Here is a 26,214-nt window from a genome sequence, read left to right on the forward strand (position 1 = left end):
CCTTGGAAGAATGATCTGAATTTTGCAGCTGTTTAAGAATTTACTTTCTCACCCTTAAAACAAAAGTCCACTTTTCTGCTCTTGTGCAAACTGTGCAGAACCCCATGATCAAAATGATGATGTTTGCTTTTAATAATGGATAAATTCTCAAAATACTGAAAATACTTCCTCAAATATGTGGCTTGGGATGTTACAAAGTGATTGATACTTGGAATAATTGTCAGAATATACACTGATGTTACTCAAGTCAGCATTTTTATGCACTCTAGACAATCCGCTTTCTTCCAAGAAAATGTGTTTTCTTACTTTTTTTGCACTTTCTAAAACAGTTCTTTTACAATTCATTTGTTTAAGGTAAGTGAATAGGTTAATCTAAACATTATGCCTGGTTTCATATGTCCTAGGCCCAACCATCTTCAGCTGCTTCATCAATAACTTTCCTTCCATCAGAAGGTCAGAAGTGGGGATGTTCACTGATTGCACAGCATTCAACACAATTCGTGGATTGCTTCAGTATCTGAGGAGTTATGTCCAAATGCAGCAAGACCTAGGCAATATCTAGGCTTGGCCTGATAAGTGGCAAGTAATATTCGGACCACACAAGAACCATCTCCAAAAGAGAGAATCTAACCATCACCCCTTGACATTCAATGCCATAACCATCACTAAATCCCTCCACTATCAACATCCTGGCAGTTACTATTGACTAGAAACTTAACTAAATTAGACAGATTAAATATTGTGGCTACAAGAGCAGGTCAGAGTTTAGGAATCCTGTGGCAAGTAAGCCACCTCCTGATTCCCCAAAGTATGTCCACCATCTATGAGGCACAAGTCAGGAGTGTGAAGGAATATGCTCCCTTTGCCTGGGTAAGCGCAGCTCCAACAACACTCAAGAAGCTTGACACCATCCAGGTCAAAGCAGCCTGCTTGAACGCTACCCCTTCCACAAACATTCACTCCCTCCACCACTGGACAGTGGCAGCAGTGTGTACCATCTACAAGATGCACTGCAGGAACTCACCAAAGTTTCTTAGGCAGCACCATCCAAACACATGACCACTATTATCAAGACAGACATGGGCAACAAATACCTGTGATCACCATCTGGAAGTTCCCCTCCAAGTCACTCACCATCCTGACTTGAAAGTATAATGCCGTTCCTTTACTGTTGGTGGGTCAAAGCCCTGGAATTTCTTCCCTAACTGCACTGTGGATGTACATATGGACAAGAAGGCTTGACCCACCGACAGTAAAGGAACGGCATTATACTTCCACGTCAGGATGGTGAGTGACTTGGAGGGGAACTTCCAGATGGTGATCACAGGTATTTGCTGCCCTTGTCCTTCTAGATAATAATGGTCATGTGTTTGGATGGTGCTGCCTAAGAAACTTTGGTGAGTTCCTGTAGTGCATCTTGTAGTTGGTACACACTGCTGCCATTGTCCAGTGGTGGAGGGAGTTCACCATCAGCTTCCAAAGGACAACGAGGGATGGTTAATAATAGCTGGCCTAACCAGTGACACCCAGATCCCACAAAAAAAAATTCTGGGATTTTGTTTTAAGATTTGATATTTTCAAAGCACTGTACAAGCCAAAAATGACTAAACACCTGGTGTAGTAGAAATGGACAAGAGAATCTGGATGAATCATCTGGATGAAATACTTCTCCATCCTTTGAACTCAAACTGTGCAAGGAAAATTAAAAGTTTTTCACATACTACATTAAAAAAATCCAATTTTTTCTTCATTCCAATTTGATTTACTTTCCAAAATCAAAAACAAGTTGAATGCTGAAAACAAGTATGTTCTTTGTAAGAAATGGATGGAACAGGATAGAGGAGGAGGGCGTGAGGAAAAGTATTTGAGGGGTAAAATGTCACTGGTCTTTTATCCCTTGCTCTGAGGGGAGTGGGAGGGAGCAGGTGGGCATGGTGAAGGGTTGTTTTCCCACTATTTCTACCACCAACACACACCTCAAACCCAAAAGGAAGAAAAAGACAGAGAAATAGAGAAAAGAGTTAAGGTGAAAGGAGATGCAGAGGATAGAATGGAGGGGAAAAGATAAACATCAAGACAAAAACATTACATAGAAACACAGAAGATAATAGGCAATTCGGCCCTTCAAGCCTGCCCTGCCATTCATTCTGATCATGGCTTATCATCCAATTCAGTAACCTGTTCCTGCTTTCCTCCCATATCCTTTGATCCCTTTAGCCCTCAGAGCTTTATCCAACTCCTTCTTGAAAACATACAACGTTTTGGTCTCAACTGCTTTCTGTGGTAGAGAATTCCCCAGGTTCACCACTCTCTCAGTAAATAAATTTCTCCTCATCTCAGTTCTAAATGATATACCCCATCTCCTCAGTGAACCCTAGTTCTAGACACCCCCGCCATCAAGAACATCCTTCTTGCATCTACCCTTTCTAGTCCTGTTAGAATTCTATAGGTTTCTATGAGATCCCCCCTCATTCTTCTAAACTCCAGCAAATATAATCCTAACCGACTCAATCTCTCCTCATAGGTTAATCCTGCCATCCCAGGAATCAGTCCAGTGAAGGAGAATGACTATATTCCACAATTTACCAAGTGCCACGTCATAAAAGGTCAAATAGGGCATTAAAATTATTTGATATTTTAAAAGCAGGTTCATTTCCTGCTGCCTGCTTTAGTCATAATTCTATAATAAGTAGCGCTTGAGTCATGCACAGCCACACTTCCTTGCATTTATTTTAATTGGTAACACTACATTGCATAATGCTCCAACGAGCATTTTTTTCGATGTGGACATACCTGGCGAGGCCTGCTATGAATGCATCTTTCATAAGTGGTGATCCAACTTCCTTCCTTACAAACATCAAACCTGTCTAAACCTGCTCACTGATTAAAATTGAAAAAAGAAAATACATCTTCTTGTTGGCTTAGAATTTCATTCAGACAAATATTTCAATTAAAATTCAGTATAATTTAACTCGATGTATAGCTCTTATCCATAAGCCACTCCACCACCACCTTAATAATCGACTAACTATACACACTCTGAGTCAATGCTGACCTTTTTTGCAGATTCTGGCTTTCTCAGTTATCAACGTTCTTTAAAGGAAAAAAATACTCACTTATAGCATTGCCCTGTTTTTAATGACCATTCCATGTCCCCTTTTACAGTAATATCAAGATTCAATTTCTCTCAAATTACAAACTTATTCAAAAAGATTAAAACAGCAGGATAAAAGTTTTGGAACCTACGAACAAAGTAACATATTGTGTAAACGTTAAGCCATTTCCACGTCAAAATTTACAGACACAGTGAAGATTACTGAAAATGGGACATTATAAACCAATGGCAAATAATTAATGATGCGCTCAGTAATGTAAGTCAGATCAAGCTCATAACCCTCCTCCATAATGTTGCCCGATTCTACACTCCTGCACACAAAAAACTTATGGTATTTGCTACCAAATAAGCCTGTTGGACTTTAACCTGGTGTTGTGAGACTTCTTACTGTGCTTACCCCAGTCCAACGCCGGCATCTCCACATCATAAATAATTAATCAACAGTCTCAAAATGTTCCTGGCAAGATATTCTGGTGAGCTTTACACATTTCCAATGTCAAGAAAAAAAACAAATAATGCAATATTCCATGACCCCACCGCATCACAAGTGGCAATGTAATATTAATGTCAGTGCTACTGAAACGTTGACAGACACTGGGACTTGCTTCAGGGTTTTTCCAATTGACTGTAATTACTTTACTGGAAGATTAACAGAAACTGTAGATGGAATGTGCAAGCATGATTTCTGGCAACCTTATACCCAAGTTATATTAGCCAATCTGGAGAATCCCCCCCTCAAGGAAGTGCTCGGTGTGAGTTCCTCTAAGTCAGTGCCTTAAATGTCTTACCAAATAATTATCTCCATGCTTAGATTTCAGCATCCGTGTTACATCCTGTAGATTATGGAAATAAGTCTCTTCTGAACAGCCAGCAGGGAAAGATACAGCAATGATGCGCTCAGTAATGTAAGTCAGATCAAGCTCATAACCCTCCTCCATAATGTTGCCCGATTCTACACTCCTGCACACAAAAAAGAGAAAGAATGAAATCATTTATATAAAACATAGATTATTTCTTTGGTGACTTCACCACACGTTATTAAGTATTGAGGAGGGAGAGAAAAGGAGTAACCATACATACTTAGAAATTAAAATCAATATTAATGGAAAAAAAGATTAAATATTTGACTTTATTTAATGATGAGGTCTTAATTGATGACAGTATATTATTATACCTATATACATTCTACCAATAATAACTTCAATTCATCCAACATCAATTGGAAGAGATATAATGTAATGGTTCTGAAACTTCCCGGGTTAAATCCCAACAAAAGCGTTCCATGCTAATCATGCAGTGAAATCTGGTTAGTAATCTGGGGATCTGGATAGCATAGACAGCAGGTCATTGAGTTGCTGGAGAACAGGCAGATTACAAGGCTGAATAAGCATGGCTGCAAGGCATTGATTTCAAAGCGACACAGTGTGCCAATCACTAAGGAACTTTCATAGTAGGATTATTCAGACATGTTAAAAGGAAGAGTGTTGATTCTGGTTCCTCCCCAACTCTCAACACCTCAACTGTACAGGTCTTGCCCCCCACAATCAGGTGATGCCACACAATTTGAATTAACATAATCCAGTGAATGTAAGGAAGCAGAATTAGACTTGACTAATTCACACCCAGACCTGCATTTTAAATAATTAGAATCATGTCAATGTGGATGAATGTGAGGTTATGTGGATGAATGTGAGGTAGCAAAAATAGGAAGGCAGATTATCCGAATGGCTACAAATTGAGAGAGGGGAATGTGCAATAAGATCTGGGTGCTCTCATACATCAGTTGCTTAAGGTAAGCATGCAAGTGTTGCAGACGGCAAAGGGTATGTGTTGGCCTTCATAGTGAGAGGATTTGAGCAGTGATGTCTTGCTCTTGTTCGAGTGCAGCAAAGGTTTACCAGACAGAAACCTGGGATGGTGAGACTGACACATGAGGAAAGATTGAATTGGTTATTATATTCACTGGAGTTTAGAAGAATGAAAGGGGATCTCATGGAAACCTATAAAATTCTAACAGGATTAGACAGGGTAGATGCAAGAAGGCTGTTCCCAATGGTGGTAGTATCCAGAACCAGGGGTCACAGTCTAAGGATGTGGGGTAAACCTTTTAGGACTGAGATGAGGAGAAGTTTTTTCACCCAGGGACTGGTGAATGTGTGGAATTCACTACCATAGAAACCAGTTGAGGCCAAAACATTGTATATTTTCAAGCAGTTGGATGCAACTCTTGGGGCAAAGGGGATCAAAAGATATGAGGGGAAAGTAAGATGAGGTTATTGAGTTTGATGATCAGCCACGATCATATTGAATGGTGGAGCAGGCTCGAAGGACCGAATAGCCTCCTCCTGCTCCTACTTTCTATGTTTCTGTTTCCACGTCCACAAATAAGTAGTATTGGAATTGCATTCTCTGACCAAATATATTGGGGCAATTCTCCCAGCCCACTGCACTGCCTTTGTAGCACAAGGGCTGGGAGACTCAAGCAGAGACCGTTTCATGGACTTCCCATTGGGTGCCACAGATTCCACGAGTCTCCAGCAGCCAGATTTCCGGCGCCGTCAGCTCCACGCCAGAAATCGGCGCGGAGCTGCAAAATTTATGCAAATCCTCATTTTAATGTAATTTACATGTCATTAACAGGCTTGGAATCAAAGTTTCCAGGCCCAGTAGAATCTGCCCCCCCCCCACCACTTGCTGGGAGCTGGCAGCCCAACCCCGCTGGAGTGAAGGGGGGGCCCTGGAAGCCTCTCAGGAGGTCGGGGGGGGGGGGAGAGAGAAAAGAGGTGCGCCTGGGCATTGCCAGCTTGACAGTACCAGTCGGCCTGCTGGTGGGGGCGGGGTGGAGGACAGAAATCAGGAGATCGGGGCTGCCTAGAGGGGGGAAAATCGAGGCAAGCCAGAAATGTTCAGTAGGCCAGTGATCAGGGTGTTGGGGGATTGCACGACCTGTGATTATGGGTTGTGGGGCTGGCCAGTGATCGAGCTGGCCATTAATGCAGAGCGAGTGTGCATGCACCAATCTCGGTGCTGACAGATCAGCGCATGTACAGTGGTCCGCTCAGCGCTATGCTGCCAGCCTCTCCAGTGGGAATAGGCCCTGCCCAAATTATTTGCACATGATTCACGCTCGTGCACTACGCAGTTGCACGGTGTGGGGGAAATTCATTTTGAAAATCCCGCTAAAACAACAGCGGGATTTACTCCAGTTTTTACATGGACTCGGTATTTAGAATTTTTTTGGGAGAATCACTCCCATTCAATTTCAGGTTATCGAGCAAAAGTACAAGTTGGAGAAGAAACTATAAAGACACGAAACAAACTTACTACAAAACATTCCTAAAAGAAATAAACTATATTTTAAACTGTCGTGCTGAATATGAAAGATGCATATAAACGTAACATTGTAAATTCTACAGAAAGCGTCAAAATGTATGAACGGGACACTAAAGTAGTACAATGAGTGACTTGCATGCAAAATCCACTGGAAAAAAAAGGAGAAAAATAAATGCACTTATTAAAATAAATTAAAAGCAATACAAAAGGTGCATAAAGTGACTCTGGGATATATTTAACAATAAAAAGGTAATTTGGAATGTAAAAGTAGTTGCAAGTCAAAAAAGGTCAATGCAAATTATTGTTTGCATGCATGATTTGAGTTCAGTTAAAAAGCTGGTTCAATCACAAGATCACTGACCATTCATCCTATCTTAGTCAATCTATCCAAAAGCACGCTACTGTCTTTCCATTGTGGCATCTAATTACCCCTCAAATGATTCCAGGCCTTCTACCTCTATAATGGTACCTAGAAATCCATTCTTATCATTGATAACGTGCTGTGTGGAGAAGGTATCCATCCTACATTTTGTCTTTCACCAGTTTGAACGTGCGGACCTTGTCTTACTTTTGCAACTTAAAAGTAACTTGCAAGAATAGGAAACGACATTTTGCAAATTTCCTGACTCTCAAATTCACTCTCCTGATGCTGCTTTTCAATGTTGATAAGTCCAAGTTTCTTCAGTCTATCTGAACAACTCATAACTGTAAAAGCTTGACATTAGCTGATAACATGGGAGAGAAGGTGGCATAGTGGTATTGTCACTGGACTAGTAATCCAGCGTGACCCAGGGGACACCTGTTCGAATCCCACCACAACAGATAGATCTTGAACCAAAAATATGTTGGAATTTAAAGTCTAATAATGACCATTGTTGATTGTTGTGAAAACTCAATTGGTTCATGAATGCCCTTTAGGGAAGGAAATCTACCACCCTTACCTGGCCTGGCCGACATGTGACTCCAGACCCACAGCAATGAGGTTGACTCTTAAATACCCTTTGAACAAGGGCAATTGGGAATGGACAATAAATTCTTGCCTAGCCAGCAACACTCACCTCCTGTAAACAAATTTTAAAAAATTGGTTGGGTGGTAAGAGGCACAGATTAGGGGTGAAGGGAGTGTGTTCTGATGGTCAGCATGTGACAAGTGTTTTCTTTTGTCATACATAATCAATGACATGCAGCATTCCAATCTTGGTATCACTGAACCCACCAATGCAATGCCTTGTATATCATTGGGTGACCATGAAGAGTTGTCCAAGGAGAACAAAATGCTAGAGTCCGCAGAGGATCATACTGCCAGCGTGTTGGTAGGGTCTATTGGCTTGGCTAAAGATGAGTTGATGCTCACACTTCAGTCTCAGCTGAAAATCTTCTCCCCATTGAAGTTGTCCTTCAGTGCAGAAGCAGAGGCCAAACTTTCAGAGCTTCTACGTCTTCAGAATTCTGTCCAGGAATTTAATCTTTATTTCACCTTAGAGATTCACCCCATTGTTGAAAATGGTGGTATTTCATTTTCCTATCCTCAAAATTTCTTCCTTGAGGAAAATGTGACAATTTCATCACTGCCTCTGTTGTTTCTAAAGTATAATTGAGAAATCATCACTTCTTCGTTTCCTGCAATGCCTACAGAAATGTTGTTGTTCTTCATCTCGTCCATCAGATTCACTCAAATCGCAGATCTTCAATATCTTTTTCAGCCATGAATAATATGACTGAGAGAATCATCATGGGAGTTGAAGATCCTTCCTCTGCTAAGTCTTTCTCCAGTCTATTTCCAGGAAACAGAAAATTCCTGAGCAAGCCTTCATTTCTTCTCTTCTGGCTCCAGAGAGACCAAATGTTGATGTCCTTCAGTCTTCTCTCTTAGATCAGTAAAGAATCCACAGTCCTTACAGTTCAGCAGTTCTGAAGTTTATGCTCCGATTACTAGCAATCCTGACAAGCTGCTGTTCCATTTCACTGATCATGGTGTCCTTCACAGGCCACAGGAGCACTCGGATGCATCCAAGATGTATTCCCAGAGAGCCAAGAAGTCATGCTGAGGAGTTAGTGAGATAGATCATGATGGAACACTGACTTCAGCAGTCATGTGCGAGACACTTGGGAGAGAGGATAGTACAGTCTGTACTCATGAGATACATACTTACTCTTTAACCTATTGTATATATATATTAAAGAGAAGAGCGAGAGAGAGTTATGATCCTAACTGCAGTTAATACTGGACAAGTCATATCCCAGAGTGAAATCTGGTTTGATATATCCTAACTTCTTTTTAGAAACTGTAGAGGAAAGTTATTGAACAAATTTACAGGAGACTGCTGTTGAACTTCTAATACAAAGAATAGAATATTTATTAAAACAAATGAACTATATTACACCAGACAAAAAGGTTGGAAGGATCTTAATACAAATGCAAGGTGGTGGTTCAAATTATCACTATTCCTTTACCCCAATGATATCCTTACAGACACATAAACCAGTGAAGAGTTACCACCAACTTGCCAGAAAGGTTTCTTGCTCAGAACGAGCACAGTTGCAAATTATTCTCTTCCAGTAAATTTCCTGAGCATTTGCTTGATATTTCTCTCTCAACTCTTATCTCCCTGAGAAAAAGCAGCACTTTAAACTTGCTGTTCCTCCAACTGCAGAGCAAAAATGTGAGCTCCCTAAACTCAGTCTTCCAGTAGCACTTCGCTAAACTGATCACTTTACTGAGTCCCATAACTGATTATTCAGTTAATTATTGTCCCACTAGTTTTGCAGTTGTTTCTTCTCAAGGAGCCTAAAAATCCATCCTCTCTGACACAAACTCACTGAACTCCTGTCTTTTCTGTGTCTGTGTACCTAGATCACTGTCGCTAGGTAACAGTAAAGCTCTTCTCGTTTGTGTGTTTTTTCAGAATCACTGAACTTTCAAACCCTTTTAACCCATCTCTTTCACTTCAGGGGTTATAAGACATCATTAATATGTATATATACAAACAAACCCAAAGGACATGACCTTTTAGTCACAAGTCTATCCAGACACCCGGGCACCAAGGTTAATAAACAAAACCTAAATGAAATGAAACCATTTGTTCCGTATATGTGTAAATTCAATTTAAAATTATACATTGTTCATAACTATATATTTTTTTTTTCAAATTTAAATTATACATTGATAACAAAATATATTATATTCAATATATATATATAAATACATACAAAGTTAATAAACCAGTTTGAATGAACTATCCGAGTAAGACTACTGATATGATTGGCCATGCAACTGGCATAAGTAACAGTTACATAGGGGCATACACACACAAATATGGTGGATTAGAATTCAATCTGAGCAAGAATAAGGCAATCCACTTCAGGTCCAAGAAAGGCTAATCAGAATATTTTCTTTACAGAAAGAGACTAGTCACTGTGGAAGAGCAAAGGGGTTGGGTAATCTGGGTACACAATCAGTAAAAGTGAATGCACAAGTACAAAAGTATTCTAATTGGTCAGGAAATGGTCTTTATTGCAAGGAAGTTGGAATAGAAAGGAGATGGAGTTATGCTTACAGAGCCAAGTACAGAGCCTTGATCAGGCCTTACCAGAGTGTGGCATTCAGTTTTTGGTGCTGTATATTTGGACTTGGAGGTGGTTAGAGCACAGGTTCAATAAAATAATACAAAGCTTCGAGGATTCATAGAGATGCATAGGTTAGAGGGATTAATAGAGGGGTTAGAGGATTCATAGAGATGCATAGGTTGGAGGGGTGAGATGCATAGGTTAGAGGGATTAGTGGGTAAATATGTGGGGGTAGGGCCTGGGTGGGATTGTGGTCGGTGCAGACTTGATGGGCCGAATGGCCTCCTTCTGCACTGTAGGGTTTCTATGATTTCTATGATGATTAGATTATAATACGTCACATAAACTTGGCTTGTATTCTCTTGAGTTTAGAAGGCTGAGGAGTGAACTAATCAAGGTTTTTCAAGTAAAAAGGAGTCAATGGAATAGATGCAGAAAAGCTATTTCTTTTGACAGGGGCAGAGGACAATCTTAAAATTAAAGCTGGGTCATTTAGGAATGAAATCAGATGACACATTTTTCACAAAAAGGGTCGCGGCACGGTGGCACAGTTGTTAACGCTGCTGCCTCACAGCAACAGGGGCCAGGGCTCGATTCCGGGCTTGGGTCACTGTCTGTGCGGTATCTGCACATTCTCCCCGTATCTGCGTGGGTTTCCTCCAGGCTCTCCGGTTTCCTCCCACAGTCCGAAAGACATGTTGGTTAGGTGCATTGGCCATGCTAAATTCTCTCTTGGTGTACCTGAACAGGCATGCCAGTGTGTGGCAACTGGGGAATTTTCACAACTTCGTTGCAATGTTAATGTAAGCCTACTTATGATACAAATAAATAAAATAAATGGAAATCTCGAACATTCCTCCAAAAAGGCTGGGGATTTGTCTGTTGATATTTTCAAGAGTGAACTCAGTAAATTTTAGGTGATTGTGTCAAAAGTGATGTGGAACAAAAGGTGGCAAATAGAGTTATGTTTCTGATCAGCTATAATCTAACTTAATGGCAGAAAGGATTACAGGGTTAGGCTGGATAGCTCTTCAGTGGTTGGCAAGACATGACAGAAAATTTACAACACACAAGGCCATTTGGCCTATGTTTCTTTAACAAACTCCTGGGGCTGAATGGCCTACTCCTGATCCTATTTCACTATTAGTCTTATGGGTTCTTTTAATTTTTTTCACCACATCAACCATTTGAATGCATCCTTTGTGCCTTGGTGACTAGAACTGAACATAATACTTGAGAAGCAATCTGAATACAACACTGTACACAGCTTGAGTAGAGCCATTCATTACTTGCATTCCAATTATTGCACTATATATATATATATATATCAACATTCTTTTGGCAGTATCTATTGTTAGTTTGCATTGGTTGGACACGCAGGGCAATATTTAATGCCCCGTCCCATGTTGAGTTTGGTAGCAGGTGGGGACATTTAATCAGGTGTGGAGATGCCGGCGTTGGACTGGGGTAAGCACAGTAAGAAGTCTCACAACACCAGGTTAAAGTCCAACAGGTTTATTTGGTAGCACAAGCCACAAGCTTTTGGAACACTGCTCCTTCATCAGGCGAGTGGGAGTTGTGTTCACAAACAGGGCATATACACTGTGGTGGACCTCAGTTGTGCCTTTGTCCTATATGGACCACCATTGTGTGTGTTTGTCATACCTGGACACACCCCCTCCCGGTTTGGTTCCTCCCCTCGGCACCTAGTATAAAGGTGGCTGTCTCCTCCCCCTTGTTCAGTCCAGGTCGGTTATTTGTTGGGATCTGCTCCTGATTCTATTGTGAATAAAAGCCTACACTTGTATTGGCACACAGGTAGTCTTTCGCCTTATTGATAGCGCATCATACACAAACTCAATTTACAAGATAATGGTTGGAATGATTACCTCTAAAGACTCGCATTCCAACCATTATCTTCTAAATTGAGTGTGTGTCTTCATATGCCCTGTTTGTGAACACAACTCTCACTCACCTGACGAAGGAGCAGCGCTCCAAAAGCTTGTGGCTTGTGCTACCAAATAAACCTGTTGGATTTTAACCTGGTCTTGTGAGACTTCTTATGCATTTAATCAGGTGGCAGGGTAATGGGTGGGGACCTGCTACTTTCCTGGAATAGGCCCAATTAAGTCTGTGGCGGGGAGGCCCATTGAGACCCTTAAGTGGGTAATTAATCCCACTGCCCTGGTATTCATCCAACAACGGTCCTAGCACTTGCAACACGGGAAGCCCAAAAAGCAAACACACATAGGCTTCTGGGGGATGGGTGATGGGGGGGGGTTGCTCATTGTCAGGCACTCAGCATCTAACTGAGGAACCTGGCATTGGGAAAGGGACGTAAAGGGTGGCAGGGACAGCCATTGAGAGCCACCCCCCTGCCTATGCTGCCAAACACCCACCCTCCCCTGCGAACCCTACCCCATCATCTACCACCCACATGAACCTGGGTTCAAGGAAACATTGGCTTCAGGGAAGGTGCATTAACAGCAGCAACCTCAGACCACAGAATTGTTACAGCACAAAAGGAGGCCAATCAGCCCATTGTGTCTGCACCAGCTCTCCAAATGAATCACTCAATTAGTGGCATTCCCCCAGCCTTTTCCTCGTAATCTGACACATTCTTCCTTTTCCGATAACAGTCTAACTCCCTTTAGGATGCTATAATTGAACCTGCCTCCATCACATCCTCTGGTAGCGCATTATAGACCTTAAGCACTCACTGCGTGAAAACATTTTTCATCGTATCACTTTTGCTTCTTTTACCAATTACTTGATACATGTGCCTTTCATTCTCGATCCTTTTCCCCTATCCACACTGCCCAGACTCCCCTCGATTTTGAATACCTCTATCAAATCACCTCTCAGCCTTCTTTTCTCCAAACTGCCCTAACTTATCCAATCTATCTTAGAATCATAGAATCACTACAGTGCAATAGGAGGCCTTTCAGTCCATCGATTCTGCACCAACTCTCCAACAGGGTACCTGATCCAGGGTCTGTAACCCCACATATTTACTCCTTTAATTCCCCTTGCTAACACATCTTGGGACACTAAGGTGCAATTTAGCATGGCCAATCCACCAATGCACATCTTTGGACTGTGGGAAGAAACTGGAGCACCCGAAGGAAACCCACACGGACACGGGGAAAATGTGCAAACTCCACACAGTCATCCAAGGTTGGAATCGAACCCGGCTCCCTGGCGCTGTGAGGCAGCAATGCCTCAGCATAATAGAAGTTGCTTATCCCTGCATTGCGACCAATGTCCAATTGCCAGTCTCTGTTAGCTGGCAGCTCTCAGTGGGACTCCCAGGGAAGACACACCGCTGCTGAGCTGAATGGCAGACTGTCACTTAATATGGCATGCCTTCCCAAAAGGAGGCAATGCGAGGCTCTCATTGGCACTCCATCTCGTGGATGAGATGCCCACCTCCTCCATTAAATACTTCCCTGAGTGTTCATTTCACCATCAATCGTAGATGTGAAATTCAAGTTCAGTAGGGACTCATATGGACAGCTGAGGATAAGCAGACTATCACAGGCCATGCTTAATCCTGCCTGGGACAATCATTCAATGTTTGGTGGCCCCAAGCTGAACCACAATCCTGTGGGTTTTCACAACTTCTCCCTGAGTTATTTCAACACCATTCATGAGATGCACGTGTTGTCCATTTCCTTCCTCTGTGTAAGACAGATAGAGTGTCTCAAATCCAGCAACTTCAGGACCGAGTCCATGTCGGATTTTGGGGAATAAAAATTGGAACCCCTTAACTCAAGGAATAGGGGACACAGGAAAACCAAATTTTATGATCATAAAACACTTTAGTTGAATGGCCACTTTACTGCTGATATTAATTCACCTTCCTTTTATGCATGGGATTGGATAACTCTTTCATGTTTCCCCCACTTTCCTACATCGATGCACCCTGTTTAAAATGAAAAAAGATCAATCAAACACAAACCATGTTAAAAATAGCCTGTGGTTGTAACTAAATGCCAGGCATGCGGAGCCGATCAGTATGCGGCACACCAGCATGATGATGCAGCAATTCTCTGAACTTTTCCTGAGTTGGATCGGGTGGGGTCAAGGATCGCTCAGCCACTTGGAACACGGTTTTCAGACGCTGCCAGTTTTCAGGTGGTCGGATTTGAGGTACTCTACCCATACTTTACATTTGCCTGAAATTGTATTTCATCTACCATTGATCCACCCATGTATAAATGCTGTAATTTCTAAGCCACTCCTTCTCCTCGGTTTGATATCACCGACACATCCTTGCAATTTACACTAGATTTCTGAATGTAAGTAATTAATGTAAATTAGATGCAGGAGTGGTCTCAATAACAAACCTTGCGCTGACTCACTCAATATTTTGATTTATGATTTCAGTTAAAAGAGCTGCTAAGAAAATGATTTGTACTACTCATGCAAGATTCAAAGCTTTGTACTCCCTCTGGATCCTGGTGACCAAGTTCCTCTCGACGGACTAAATAAGGGAAACTGTTCATACTGTCAGGAGAGTTGGTGAGGAGGAGGAGAAAGATTGGCAAAGAATCAGAGGGAAGATGAAGAGAATTTTTTTTAATGAAGCAAATTGTTATGATTGAAATGCATTGCCTGAAAGGGTGAGAGAAGCATATTCAATTGTAATTTTCAAAAAGCTGTTGCTAAATATTCACTTCAAAAGGAAATAAATGCAGGGCGATGGCGAAAAGCAGGGAGTGGGACCTAAAGAGCTGGGAAAGGCATGATGGATCAAATGTCCTCCCTCTGTGTTATAACATTCAACGATTCCCTTAAACATTGCAATGGCCTCGGCCTCAACCACTTCATGTGGCAAAGTATTCCATATTCCAGCAATTTACCTGCATGAAGGAATTTCTCCAAACTTCACTCTTATTAATAAACCCTCATCAAAGGATATCTGCTGAAGGTAAATCTACTCACTATCAAAAATCATCGTATAGCCTCCATCAATGGTTAATGAGAGACTGGGGAGGGGAGAGAGACAGGCTTGGTTGGTGGAGGGGATCAAGTTTTCTTCTCATGACCTACAGTTTCCCAACCCCAGGAATCATCCTTTTATGCCGGAAGAGAGCACCCAAAACTGCAGAGTACTTTGTGAACTAAACATTAATTCCCAACTGCTGTAATATCCGACCTAATTAACAAAACACAAAATACAACATTCCATTTTGTAGCTTTATCGACATGCAATGCTAAAACATTGAGTTGGCCAATTGCTGGCTCAATCCTCATTTAAATAATTAATAGGATAGCTGAAGTCATACATAATGGGATAGCACAGCTCCAAATATATTAAAATTTTGGAAAAACCTCCCAGGTTGGTTGTGATTTGAAAGCACCTTTGCAATACTTACTGAGATGAGTTATTGTGACTGAAAGATGAGCTCTTCAGAAAAGTGTTTGAAGCCTAGAATGATTAAAAGAAAACAAGTTAAGTTTGCAACAGCTAACATGTAGATAAAACTTAATGTCAAGTATGTATAATGTATATCACTCACAATGGAGCAGATATTTGAAAATATTGTGCTCAATAGCTAGAATATCTCTATCTTGAAAATATAATTTGGCTGAGAAATAAATTGTCTTCAGTTCCAATAGATACTTCCTATGACTTTTCATAGCTTGTGAATTTGTAGCATCAATGATACATCTTTCTCTTTTGCACTGTCTAATCAACCTTTTTTCCGTCATGTTTTGAGCATATAATAAAACAACTTGCACCTTATCTTGTAAGATTTAATAGGCACACAGCATTTGAATACATCGATTTTATTAACTTCACTCATGCAGTGTTGGTATGAGACACTTTGTTCTTTTCTAGTGAGGTTGTATAAGTGGCTGCACACAGGGTGCATCAAATAATCTTGACATTATTGACTAAATCTTGACGAAACATTAAATTTGGAAATTATGTAGTTGGAGAAAATTTTTGAGTTAACAAATATAAATTAAAAATGAAAATAAAGTATTGACAACTAAGAGGTTGAATAATTTTGTAAGTCCAACAGAAGGTTGGAACCAGAGGTTGCAGGCTAGATTTCTTTCATTTCATTACTTGTCAAAATGGAAATTGTTGGATTTTAGATGAAATGAAATAAAGCATGCTGAATATATTCAATGTTCCTTGATTGGCTCATTGGCCTAAAAAAAGGAAACATTTGGAGAGCGGTGGAGGAATGAAACTTGTTACATTTCTTTTTCAGAGGGTTGGCACAGTCACAAAAGGGTTAAGTGGCCACATTCTGAGCTGCAAAGTTCTATGAAGCAAGGCCACAGAAGATCAGGGTATGAGAGGATTGAAGAGGCAGCCAAAACAAAGACAACAACTGAACATCACAGAAAAATAGTATTCATGGGGAATTATTTGTTTAAAAGAGTGGATATCCATGAGTGGCATAGTGACAATACCTTCACGGTGGGGCAGCTAGCGTAATATACTGTATGCTGAAGAAAGTTTAGATGGGATGCTGATAGGATCAGGAAGGGATGCAGGGGAGAGGGTAAAATGATATAGGGATCTTTATGGATACCAGAGGACTGTGTCAAAACCCAAAGATACAGAATGAAAAGTAAGGTCCCCTGGCAGACATCTAGTTTTGAGAGATGAAGGGGGTTCTAAACAAAACTTGAGAATATGAAAGGAGTATCTGGCAAACTTGTGCAAAAAGCAGCAATTCTGCCTTCATAAATAACTGGGAATACTTTCTCTTGTATCAGTCCTTTTTGTTCAGAGACAGGCTCCATTTAAATGAATCAAGAATAAAGAGACTTAGAACATCGAGAAAGAAATGAGGAAATTTTATACCAGATATATAGGATGGCAGCTGGCAGGTTACTAAATGCAAATGAGATGGTTTGTAGGACAGAAGGTAGATGAGAATGTCTGATACTGAAATGGCGATCAGGTAAAGACATACATTGGAGGGGGGAAACACAGAAGGCAGGACATTTATAACAAGGTGCATGTAAGTGAATGCTAAAAATATTAGATATAAAAAAGCGAAAGCTGGAGACTGCACTGGTTGTCATGATGTGGAGATGCCGGCATTGGACTGGAGTAAACACAGTAAGAAGTCTAACAACACCAGGTTAAAGTCCAACAGGTTTATTTGGTAGCAAAAGCCACTAGCTTTCGGCGCTGCCCCTTCGTCAGGTGAGTGGGAGTTCTGTTCACAAACAGGGCATATAAAGACACAAACTCAATTTACAAAATAATGTTTGGAATGCGAGTCTTTACAGGCAATCAAGTCCTGTGCTTAACGCTCTCTCCACTCACATTGTCTGTACCTTTAAGACTTGATTACCTGCAAAGACTCGCATTCCAAACATTATTTTGTAAATTGAGTTTGTGTCTTTATATGCCCTGTTTATGTATAGAACTCCCACTCACCTGACGAAGGGGCAGCGCTCCGAAAGCTAGTGGCTTTTGCTACCAAATAAACCTGTTGGACTTTAACCTGGTGTTGTGAGACTTCTTACTGCACTGGCATCAGGAATCTACAAAGTCAGAGGAATATGAGAAACATGGCAAACCCCAGAGTCTCGCACTTAGGGGGAGAAAGTGCAAGTCCCCATCTTCCTGAAGCATGACTTCCACTACTGCTGGTGCCACCTACCAAAAACATCAATCAGGACATAAATCTGGCAGGTAACTGCTGGGACAAGCTTTTCTGTACCCAACCACTCAATTACTGCCCTAAAATTGGATTATCCAGCTTTCTCTTTCTGCTTCAAAATTCCTTCCTGTTTATCTTTTCACTTTTCATAAAAAATAAATTGCTGTGCATGCACAAGCCATTATTTCAAAGCTTATAAATCTGGCAATGATCTCAGACGTGGAGTGAACACAGTAAGAGCATTTTTATGAGTTTGTGTCATACACACAGATGTCAAATGTAATTACAGAACTGGCAAACTGAATTTTTCTCTCCCTTCAAAAGACTGAGGTAACTTTGAACTTTGCTGCCTGAATGATAACTTGACAAAACAGAATGTGCTTTATGGAAACTACTTGGGGGCAATTATTTCAATTGAACAAAAATTTGGATGAGTTTGACAACTACAACGTGAAGCACCTTTTACATCGAAAACCATCCCAAGAAGCGTCACAGGAGCATCATCAAACACGATTTGTCACAAGCCACATTGGGACGGGCAACCAAAAGCTCGGACAAAGAGTAAATTTTAAGAAATAAAAGAGAGGTTGAGAGGCTTGAGTAGGTTGTAGAAGTAAGGAGGGGCAAGGCCTTGAAGTGATTTGAAAGCAAGGAAAAGACAAGTGATCCGCTTCACCTGATTATCACTAAGGCAGCAAAGTTGAAAGTAATCCGCAGTGTGCATCAATGAATAGTTTTTGAAATGATAAGAATCTTGATACGGATTTTCACCATTTATTCAGTCATATTCAGTAAACAATGTTCTGCCGGGCTGTAACTTTCATGTGCACCACACAGAGTAAAGGATGAATCAACTCTTTCTTTTGCAAAGCAGAAGCATCATAGCCAAAGTGAAGAGCAGATGACTACATCAATGAGGCACTTTGCAGCATGCACTGAACTTTATATTTTTCCATACAATGGATTCATTCATAAAACCTCTCAGAATAGCCCAGATAAAAAGCACTGAATCAATGCCACAGTTTACAGGATTTTTCTCTTTCTTTTCCTTTTAAAAAGGTAACAGCTCAGATATTGCAACGGACATCAGAGAAAATTCCTTGTTCTAGCTAAGTAACCTTTTCTATTCACTGCCACATCTCTGAAACTTGTGAGGCACATGGTGAAAGCTAACATTCTCTTGTGAACGTTTCAAGTAAATATAGATCCCTCACCCAGTACTGAAGCAGAACACATTCTTATTCTTCACTATCAATGACATTGCAATGCACTGATCTGTAATGGTTTTTCCTTGAATAGATGGTGATTTGCTCAACATTGCTTCTAAAATGGTACATTTGAAATATGCTACACTTGACAGGACAGTTATGGATGCAGAGTGAAGAAATCCATTTAATGTAGCCTTTTTCTTTTAGTGACAATAGTTACTGTCTTATTTAAATCTTCATGTACTATAATACGGCACACTTTGCCTGCAAACAACGAACAACTTAAACAACACAAGCTGAACTATATAGATCACAGCATTGTACTGTCAAGTAAAACAAAAGCTCCTCTGGTTTTCAGCATTTGCTCACCATTTTTCAATTTTGAGAATTAAGAGTTTGTTTAGTTTGTTTGTTTATTAGTGTCACAAGTAGGCTTACATTAACACTGCAATGAAGCTACTGTAAAAATCCCCTAGTCACCACACTCTGGCGCCTGTTCGGGTACACTGAGCTTGGCCTAACCAGCACATCTTTCAGACTGAGGGGGAAAACCGGAGCATCCGAAGGAAACCCACGCCGGGGAGAATGTGCAGACTCCATACAGACAGTGATCCAAGCTGGGAATCGAACCCGGGTCCCTGGCGCTTTGAGGCAACAGTGCTAACCACCGTGCCGCCTTGGGAATTGCTGTTTCAACACAGACAGACAAACACTGAACACTGGTTATGGGACATGCCACTGTTTGCTACTTTAATGCAGATATTACTAACATAATTAAATAATTAATCTATGATTCTGCTGAAATGATAACATGAACAAAGAAAAGTACAGCACAGGAACAGGCCCTTCGGCCCTCCAAGTCTGAACCGATCATGATGCCTGCCTAAACTAAAACCGTATGCACTTACGAAGTCCGTATCCTTCCATTCCCATCCTATTCATGTATTTGTCTAGTTGCCCCTTAAATACCGCTATCGTACCTGCTCCCACCACCTCCCCTGGCAGTGCATTCCAGACATTCACCATCCTCTAAACTTTTCCCCATGCATCTTAAACAAATGTCCCCGAGTACTTGACTTTTCTACCCTAGGAAAGAGCGTCTAATGATCCACTCTGTCCAGACCATTCATAATCTTGTAAACCTCTCTCAGGTCACCCTTCAACCTCCATTGTTCCAGTGAGAACAAACCAAGTTTATCCACTCATTGCTATCCTCATAGCTAATACCCTCCAGACCAGGCAACATTCTGGTAAAGCTCTTCTGTACCCTCTCCAAAGCATTCACATCCTTCTGGCAGTGTGGCGACCAGAATTGTACACAATATTCTAAATGAGGCCTAACTAAGCTTCTGTACAGCTGCAGCATGACCTGCCGATTTTTATACACAATGCCCCGGCCGATGAAAGCAAGCATGCTGTATGCTTTCTTGACTACCTTATCCACCTGCATTGCCACTTTCAGTGATTGGTGGACATGCACGCCCAGATCTCTCTGCCTGTCAATACTCCTAAGGGTTCTACCATTTACTGTATAATTCCTACATAGACCTTCCAAAATGCATTATCTCACACTTGTCCGGATTAAACTCCATCTGCCATTTCTCCACCAAAGTCTCCAACCGGTCTATATCTTGCTGTATCCTCTGACAATCCTCTTCACTATCTGCAATTCCACCAAATTTTGTGTCATCTGCGAACTTATCAGACCAACTACATTTTTAAAGAACAAAGAAAATTACAGCACAGGAACAACCCTTCAGCCCTCCAAGCCTGCACCGACCATGCTGCCCGACTGAACTAAAGCCCCCTACCCTTCCGGGGACCATATCCCTCTATTCCCATCTATTCATGTATTTGTCAAGATGCCCCTTAAAAGTCACTATCGTATCTGCTTTCATTACCTCCCCTGGCAGCGAGTTCCAGGCACCCACCACCCTCTGTATAAAACACTTGCCTCGTACATCTCCTTTAATCCTTGCCCCTCGCACCTTAAACCTATGCCCCCGAGTAATTGACTCTTCCACCCTGGAAAAAAGCTTCTGACTATCCACTCTGTCCATGTCCCTCATAATCTTGTAGACTTCTATCAGGTCTCCCCTCAACCTCCGTCGTTCCAGTGAGAACAAACCAAGTTTCTCCAACCTCTCCTCATAGCTAATGCCCTCCATGCGAGGCAACATCCTGGTAAATCTTTTCTGTATCCTCTCCAAAGCCTCCACATCCTTCTGGTAGTGTGGCGACCAGAATTGAACAACATATTCCAAGTGCGGCCTATCTAAGGTTCTATAAAGTTGCAATATGACTTGCCAATTTTTAAACTCAATGCCTCGGCCAACGAAGGCAAGCATGCCGTATGCCTTCTCGACTACCTTCTCCACCTGAATTGCCACTTTCAGTATACTCCAAATAATTTATATATACCACGAACAACAAAGGTCCCAGAACTGATCCCTGTGGAACACCGTTAGTCACAGCCTTCCAATCCGAAAAGCACCCTCTACTGCTACCCTCTGAAATACTTCAAAATATTGAGTTTATTTGAGGCCTTTAAAAGCGCAATTATTTTGATTGTTTCTACATAAAAGGGGATATGGTCAGTTTAGCTACCATGACCCTGCACTCTGGAATTCATTTTCTGAATCGTTTGTTGTACTCGTCGATCTACAAAGCCTCCTTAAAGTCACATGGCCAATTGCTAATCCTTGTTCCCTACTGTTCCGTAGCCCTTCCACCTTCTGTCAAATTTAGGAATGGTTTCCATGTTGAGTGATGCTATACCAACATAAACTGCAGTTGTTGAATGGTACTCTGCCAATGTAAATTGCTCTCATCAAGTACGGCCAAAAACTTGAACATAGTTTTTCCTTTCACTCTCCAGATTTTTCTCTAATTTTCTTACTCCCCACAAGACAGTGATATAGTTCAATTAGTATCAGCAGCTCGCTGGTTCTTTGACCAAGAGGCCACCCTACCTGTGAGAGCTTGAGAACTGGATAGGAAGCGTCACAGAATCAACCCAATCCTGGCCACATTCACCTGTCCAGTTGGGGTCACAAGGCTTCAATAGAAGTCACACATCATCAAATTCTTTAGAACATCCAGCAGCTATCGTCCCATATTGCTAAGCTATCAATGTCCATTCCAAATCCTTCTGCCTTCCTCTTTACTGTTTGAAATCAGCTCATAATTTCAAATACGAACATTCAAATTAGGAGTAGGCCGTTCAGGTCTACTTTGCCATTCAATAAGACCATGGCTGATTTGATTGCAACCTCAACTCCACATTCCTGCCTAACCTCGAAAACTTTTCACCCTCTTGCTCATCAATCAATCAATCTCCTCTGCCTTAATATTCAAATACTGCTTCCACCACCTTTTGAGGAAGAAAGTTCGAAAGACTCACAAAACTGAAAACTTTCTTCTCATCTTCCTTTAATGGGTGACCCCTTATTTTCATGATGTGGAGATGCCGGCGTTGGACTGGGGTAAACACAGTAAGAAGTTTAACAACACCAGGTTAAAGTCCAACAGGTTTATTTGGTAGCAAAAGCCACACAAGCTTTCGGAGCTCTAAGCCCCTTCTTCAGGTGAGTGGGAATTCTGTTCACAAACAGAGCTTATAAAGACACAGACTCAATTTACATGAATAATGGTTGGAATGCGAATACTTACAACTAATCAAGTCTTTAAGAAACGAAACAATGTGAGTGGAGAGAGCATCAAGACAGGCTAAAAAGATGTGTATTGTCTCCAGACAAGACAGCCAGTGAAACTCTGCAGGTCCACGCAACTGTGGGAGTTACAAATAGTGTGACATGAACCCAATATCCCGGTTGAGGCCGTCCTCGTGTGTGCGGAACTTGGCTATCAGTTTCTGCTCAGCGACTCTGCGCTGTCGTGTGTCGCGAAGGCCGCCTTGGAGAACGCTTACCCGAATATCAGAGGCCGAATGCCCGTGACCGCTGAAGTGCTCCCCAACAGGAAGAGAACAGTCTTGCCTGGTGATTGTCGAGCGGTGTTCATTCATCCGTTGTCGCAGCGTCTGCATAGTTTCCCCAATGTACCATGCCTCGGGACATCCTTTCTTGCAGCGTATCAGGTAGACAACGTTGGCCGAATTGCAAGAGTATGTACCGTGTACCTGGTGGATGGTGTTCTCACGTGAGATGATGGCATCTGTGTCGATGATCCGGCACGTCTTGCAGAGGTTGCTGTGGCAGGGTTGTGTGGTGTCATGGTCACTGTTCTCCTGAAGGCTGGGTAGTTTGCTGCGGACAATGGTCTGTTTGAGGTTGTGCGGTTGTTTGAAGGCAAGAAGTGGGGGTGTGGGGATGGCCTTGGCGAGATGTTCGTCTTCATCAATGACATGTTGAAGGCTCCGGAGGAGATGCCGTAGCTTCTCCGCTCCGGGGAAGTACTGGACAACGAAGGGTACTCTGTCCACTGTGTCCCGTGTTTGTCTTCTGAGGAGGTCGGTGCGGTTTTTCGCTGTGGCGCGTTGGAACTGTTGATCAATGAGTCTAGCGCCATATCCTGTTCTTATGAGGGCATCTTTCAGCGTCTGGAGGTGTCTGTTGCGATCCTCCTCATCCGAGCAGATCCTGTGTATACGGAGGGCTTGTCCGTAGGGGATGGCTTCTTTAACGTGTTTAGGGTGGAAGCTGGAGAAGTGGAGCATCGTGAGGTTATCCGTGGGCTTGCGGTACAGTGAAGTGCTGAGGTGACCGTCCTTAATGGAGATGCGTGTGTCCAAGAATGCAACCGATTCCGGAGAGTAGTCTATGGTGAGCCTGATGGTGGGATGGAACTTGTTGATGTCATCATAGAGTTGTTTCAGTGATTGTTCACCATGAGTCCAAAGGAAGAAAATGTCATCGATGTATCTAGTGTATAGCATCGGTTGAAGGCCCCGTGCGGTGAAGAAGTCTTGTTCGAACCTGTGCATGAAGATGTTGGCATATTGAGGTGCAAATTTGGTCCCCATGGCTGTTCCGTGTGTCTGGATGAAGAACTGGTTGTTGAAGGTGAAGATATTGTGGTCCAGGATGAAGCGGATGAGATGTAAAATTGCATCTGGAAACTGGCAGTTGTTGGCGCTGAGCACTGAGGCCGTTGCAGCAATGCCATCGTCATGGGGGATGCTGGTGTAGAGTGCCGAGACATCCATTGTGACGAGGAGCGCTCCTGGTTCAACTGCTCCATGTGTGCTGAGTTTCTGTAGGAAGTCCGTCGTGTCGCGACAAAAGCTGGGGGTTCTTTGTACAATGGGTTTCAGGATGCCCTCGACATAGCCGGAGAGGTTCTCGCACAGGGTCCCATTGCCCGATACGATGGGACGGCCGGGTGTGTTTGCCTTGTGTATCTTCGGGAGGCAGTAGAGATCTCCAACGTGGGGAGTACGTGGGATGAGGGCACGGCGGGTGTTCTGAAGGTCCGGATCAAAGGTCTTGATCAGAGTGTTGAGTTGACGGGTGTGTTCTTTGGTCGGATCTGCAGGTAACTGTCTGTAGTGTTCCTCGTTGTTGAGTTGTCGGTACACTTCTTTGCAGTAATCCGTTCTGTTCAGTATGACGATGGCCCCTCCTTTGTCTGCTGGTTTGATGACAATGTTGCGGTTGGTCTTGAGAGCGTGGATGGCGTTACGTTGTGCTTGGGTGATGTTCGGGGCTGTGTTGTGAGTGCGGCTGATGAATTTGGTGTTGACGCACCTCCTGACGGCTTGGGGAGCACTTCAGCGGTCACGGGCATTCGGCCTCTGATATTCGGGTAAGCGTTCTCCAAGGCGGCCTTCGCGACACACGACAGCGCAGAGTCGCTGAGCAGAAACTGATAGCCAAGTTCCGCACACACGAGGACGGCCTCAACCGGGATATTGGGTTCATGTCACACTATTTGTAACTCCCACAGTTGCGTGGACCTGCAGAGTTTCACTGGCTGTCTTGTCTGGAGACAATACACATCTTTTTAGCCTGTCTTGATGCTCTCTCCACTCACATTGTTTCGTTTCTTAAAGACTTGATTAGTTGTAAGTATTCGCATTCCAACCATTATTCATGTAAATTGAGTCTGTGTCTTTATAAGCTCTGTTTGTGAACAGAATTCCCACTCACCTGAAGAAGGGGCTTAGAGCTCCGAAAGCTTGTGTGGCTTTTGCTACCAAATAAACCTGTTGGACTTTAACCTGGTGTTGTTAAACTTCTTACTGCCCTTATTTTCAAACAGTGGCCCCTTGTTTTAGATTCTCCCACAAGAGAAAATATCCTTTCCACATCCACTGTCAAGACCCCTTGTGTGTTTCAATCAAGTCGCCTCTTACTCTTCAAAACTCCAGCAGATACAGACCTTGTCTGTCCAACTATTTTTCATAAGATGTCCCGCCCATTCGAAGTACTAGTCAAGTAAACATTTTCTCAACTACTTCCAATGTATTTACGTCCTTCTTAAATACTGTACACCGTACTCTAAATGTGGTCTCATTAATGCCCTGTATAACTGAAGCATAACCTCCCTACTTTCGTATTCAATTTCCCTTGCAATAAATTGTAACATTCTATTAGCTTTCCTAATAACTTGCTGCACTTGCAACCCTTTGTGATTCATGCAGTAGGACACCCAGATCCTCCTGCCTCTCAGAACTCTGCAAACTTTCACCTTTTAAAATAATATGCTTATTTTTATTCTTCCTGCCAAAGTGAACAATTTCACATTTTCCCCCACATTTTACTCCATTTGAAAGGTCACACAAACTATAGCAGGAGTAGGCCATTCGGCCCCTTGAGCCTGCTCCACAATAAGATCATGGCTGACCTGATTTTAACTTCAACCCCACATTCTTGCCAACTGATAACCTTTCACCCCATTGTTAATCAATAAGCTATCTCTGCCTTAAAAATATTCAAAGACTCATCCTCCATTGCCTTTTGAGAAAGCGTCTTCCAGAGACTCACGCCCCTCAGAGAAAATTTTCTTCTCATTTCTGTCTTAAATAAGAGATCCTTCATTACTTAAGTGGTCATTGCCCACTCACTTATTCGAGTATAACACTTCGGTGCCTCTTTATGCCATGATTGAATGGCGGAGCAGACTCGATGGGCTGAGTGGCCTAATTCTGCTCCTATGTCTTACGGTCTTATGGATTAGGAGAGTTTGGTCAAGGTGGTGAGTTTTGAATAAGTTTCTGAATGCAGGGATAAGCGGAAGAAATTTATGGAGGACAATTCAGAACATACAGCCCAGGTGACTGAATGTAGTGAGTGCAACAATCAAATGAAGAATTAGCTGGACTTAGGGGGTATGCACGGCTAATGGCATTGCAGAGACAGAGTTTAGCAAAGTTACAGATAAATGT

At 42.2% G+C, this 26,214-nt stretch overlaps 1 protein-coding gene across 7 annotated transcripts in view; it reads right to left on the reverse strand.

Moving 5' to 3' along the window:
* The window catches only part of tns3 (tensin 3), a 435,511-nt gene that overhangs the window by 148,426 nt on the left and 260,871 nt on the right, over positions 1 to 26,214 (reverse strand). For all 7 annotated transcript variants that reach the window (XM_078236646.1, XM_078236654.1, XM_078236664.1 and 4 more), the window contains 2 exons: positions 15,397 to 15,449; positions 3,904 to 4,075 (listed from right to left, as the gene is read on the reverse strand). In XM_078236646.1, the coding sequence (XP_078092772.1) occupies positions 3,904 to 4,075; positions 15,397 to 15,449 (225 nt within the window). The remainder of the gene's footprint in view (positions 1 to 3,903; positions 4,076 to 15,396; positions 15,450 to 26,214) is intronic.

The sequence above is a fragment of the Mustelus asterias genome, chromosome 2, assembly GCF_964213995.1.
Source record: "Mustelus asterias chromosome 2, sMusAst1.hap1.1, whole genome shotgun sequence".
Classification (NCBI taxonomy): Eukaryota; Metazoa; Chordata; class Chondrichthyes; order Carcharhiniformes; family Triakidae; genus Mustelus; species Mustelus asterias.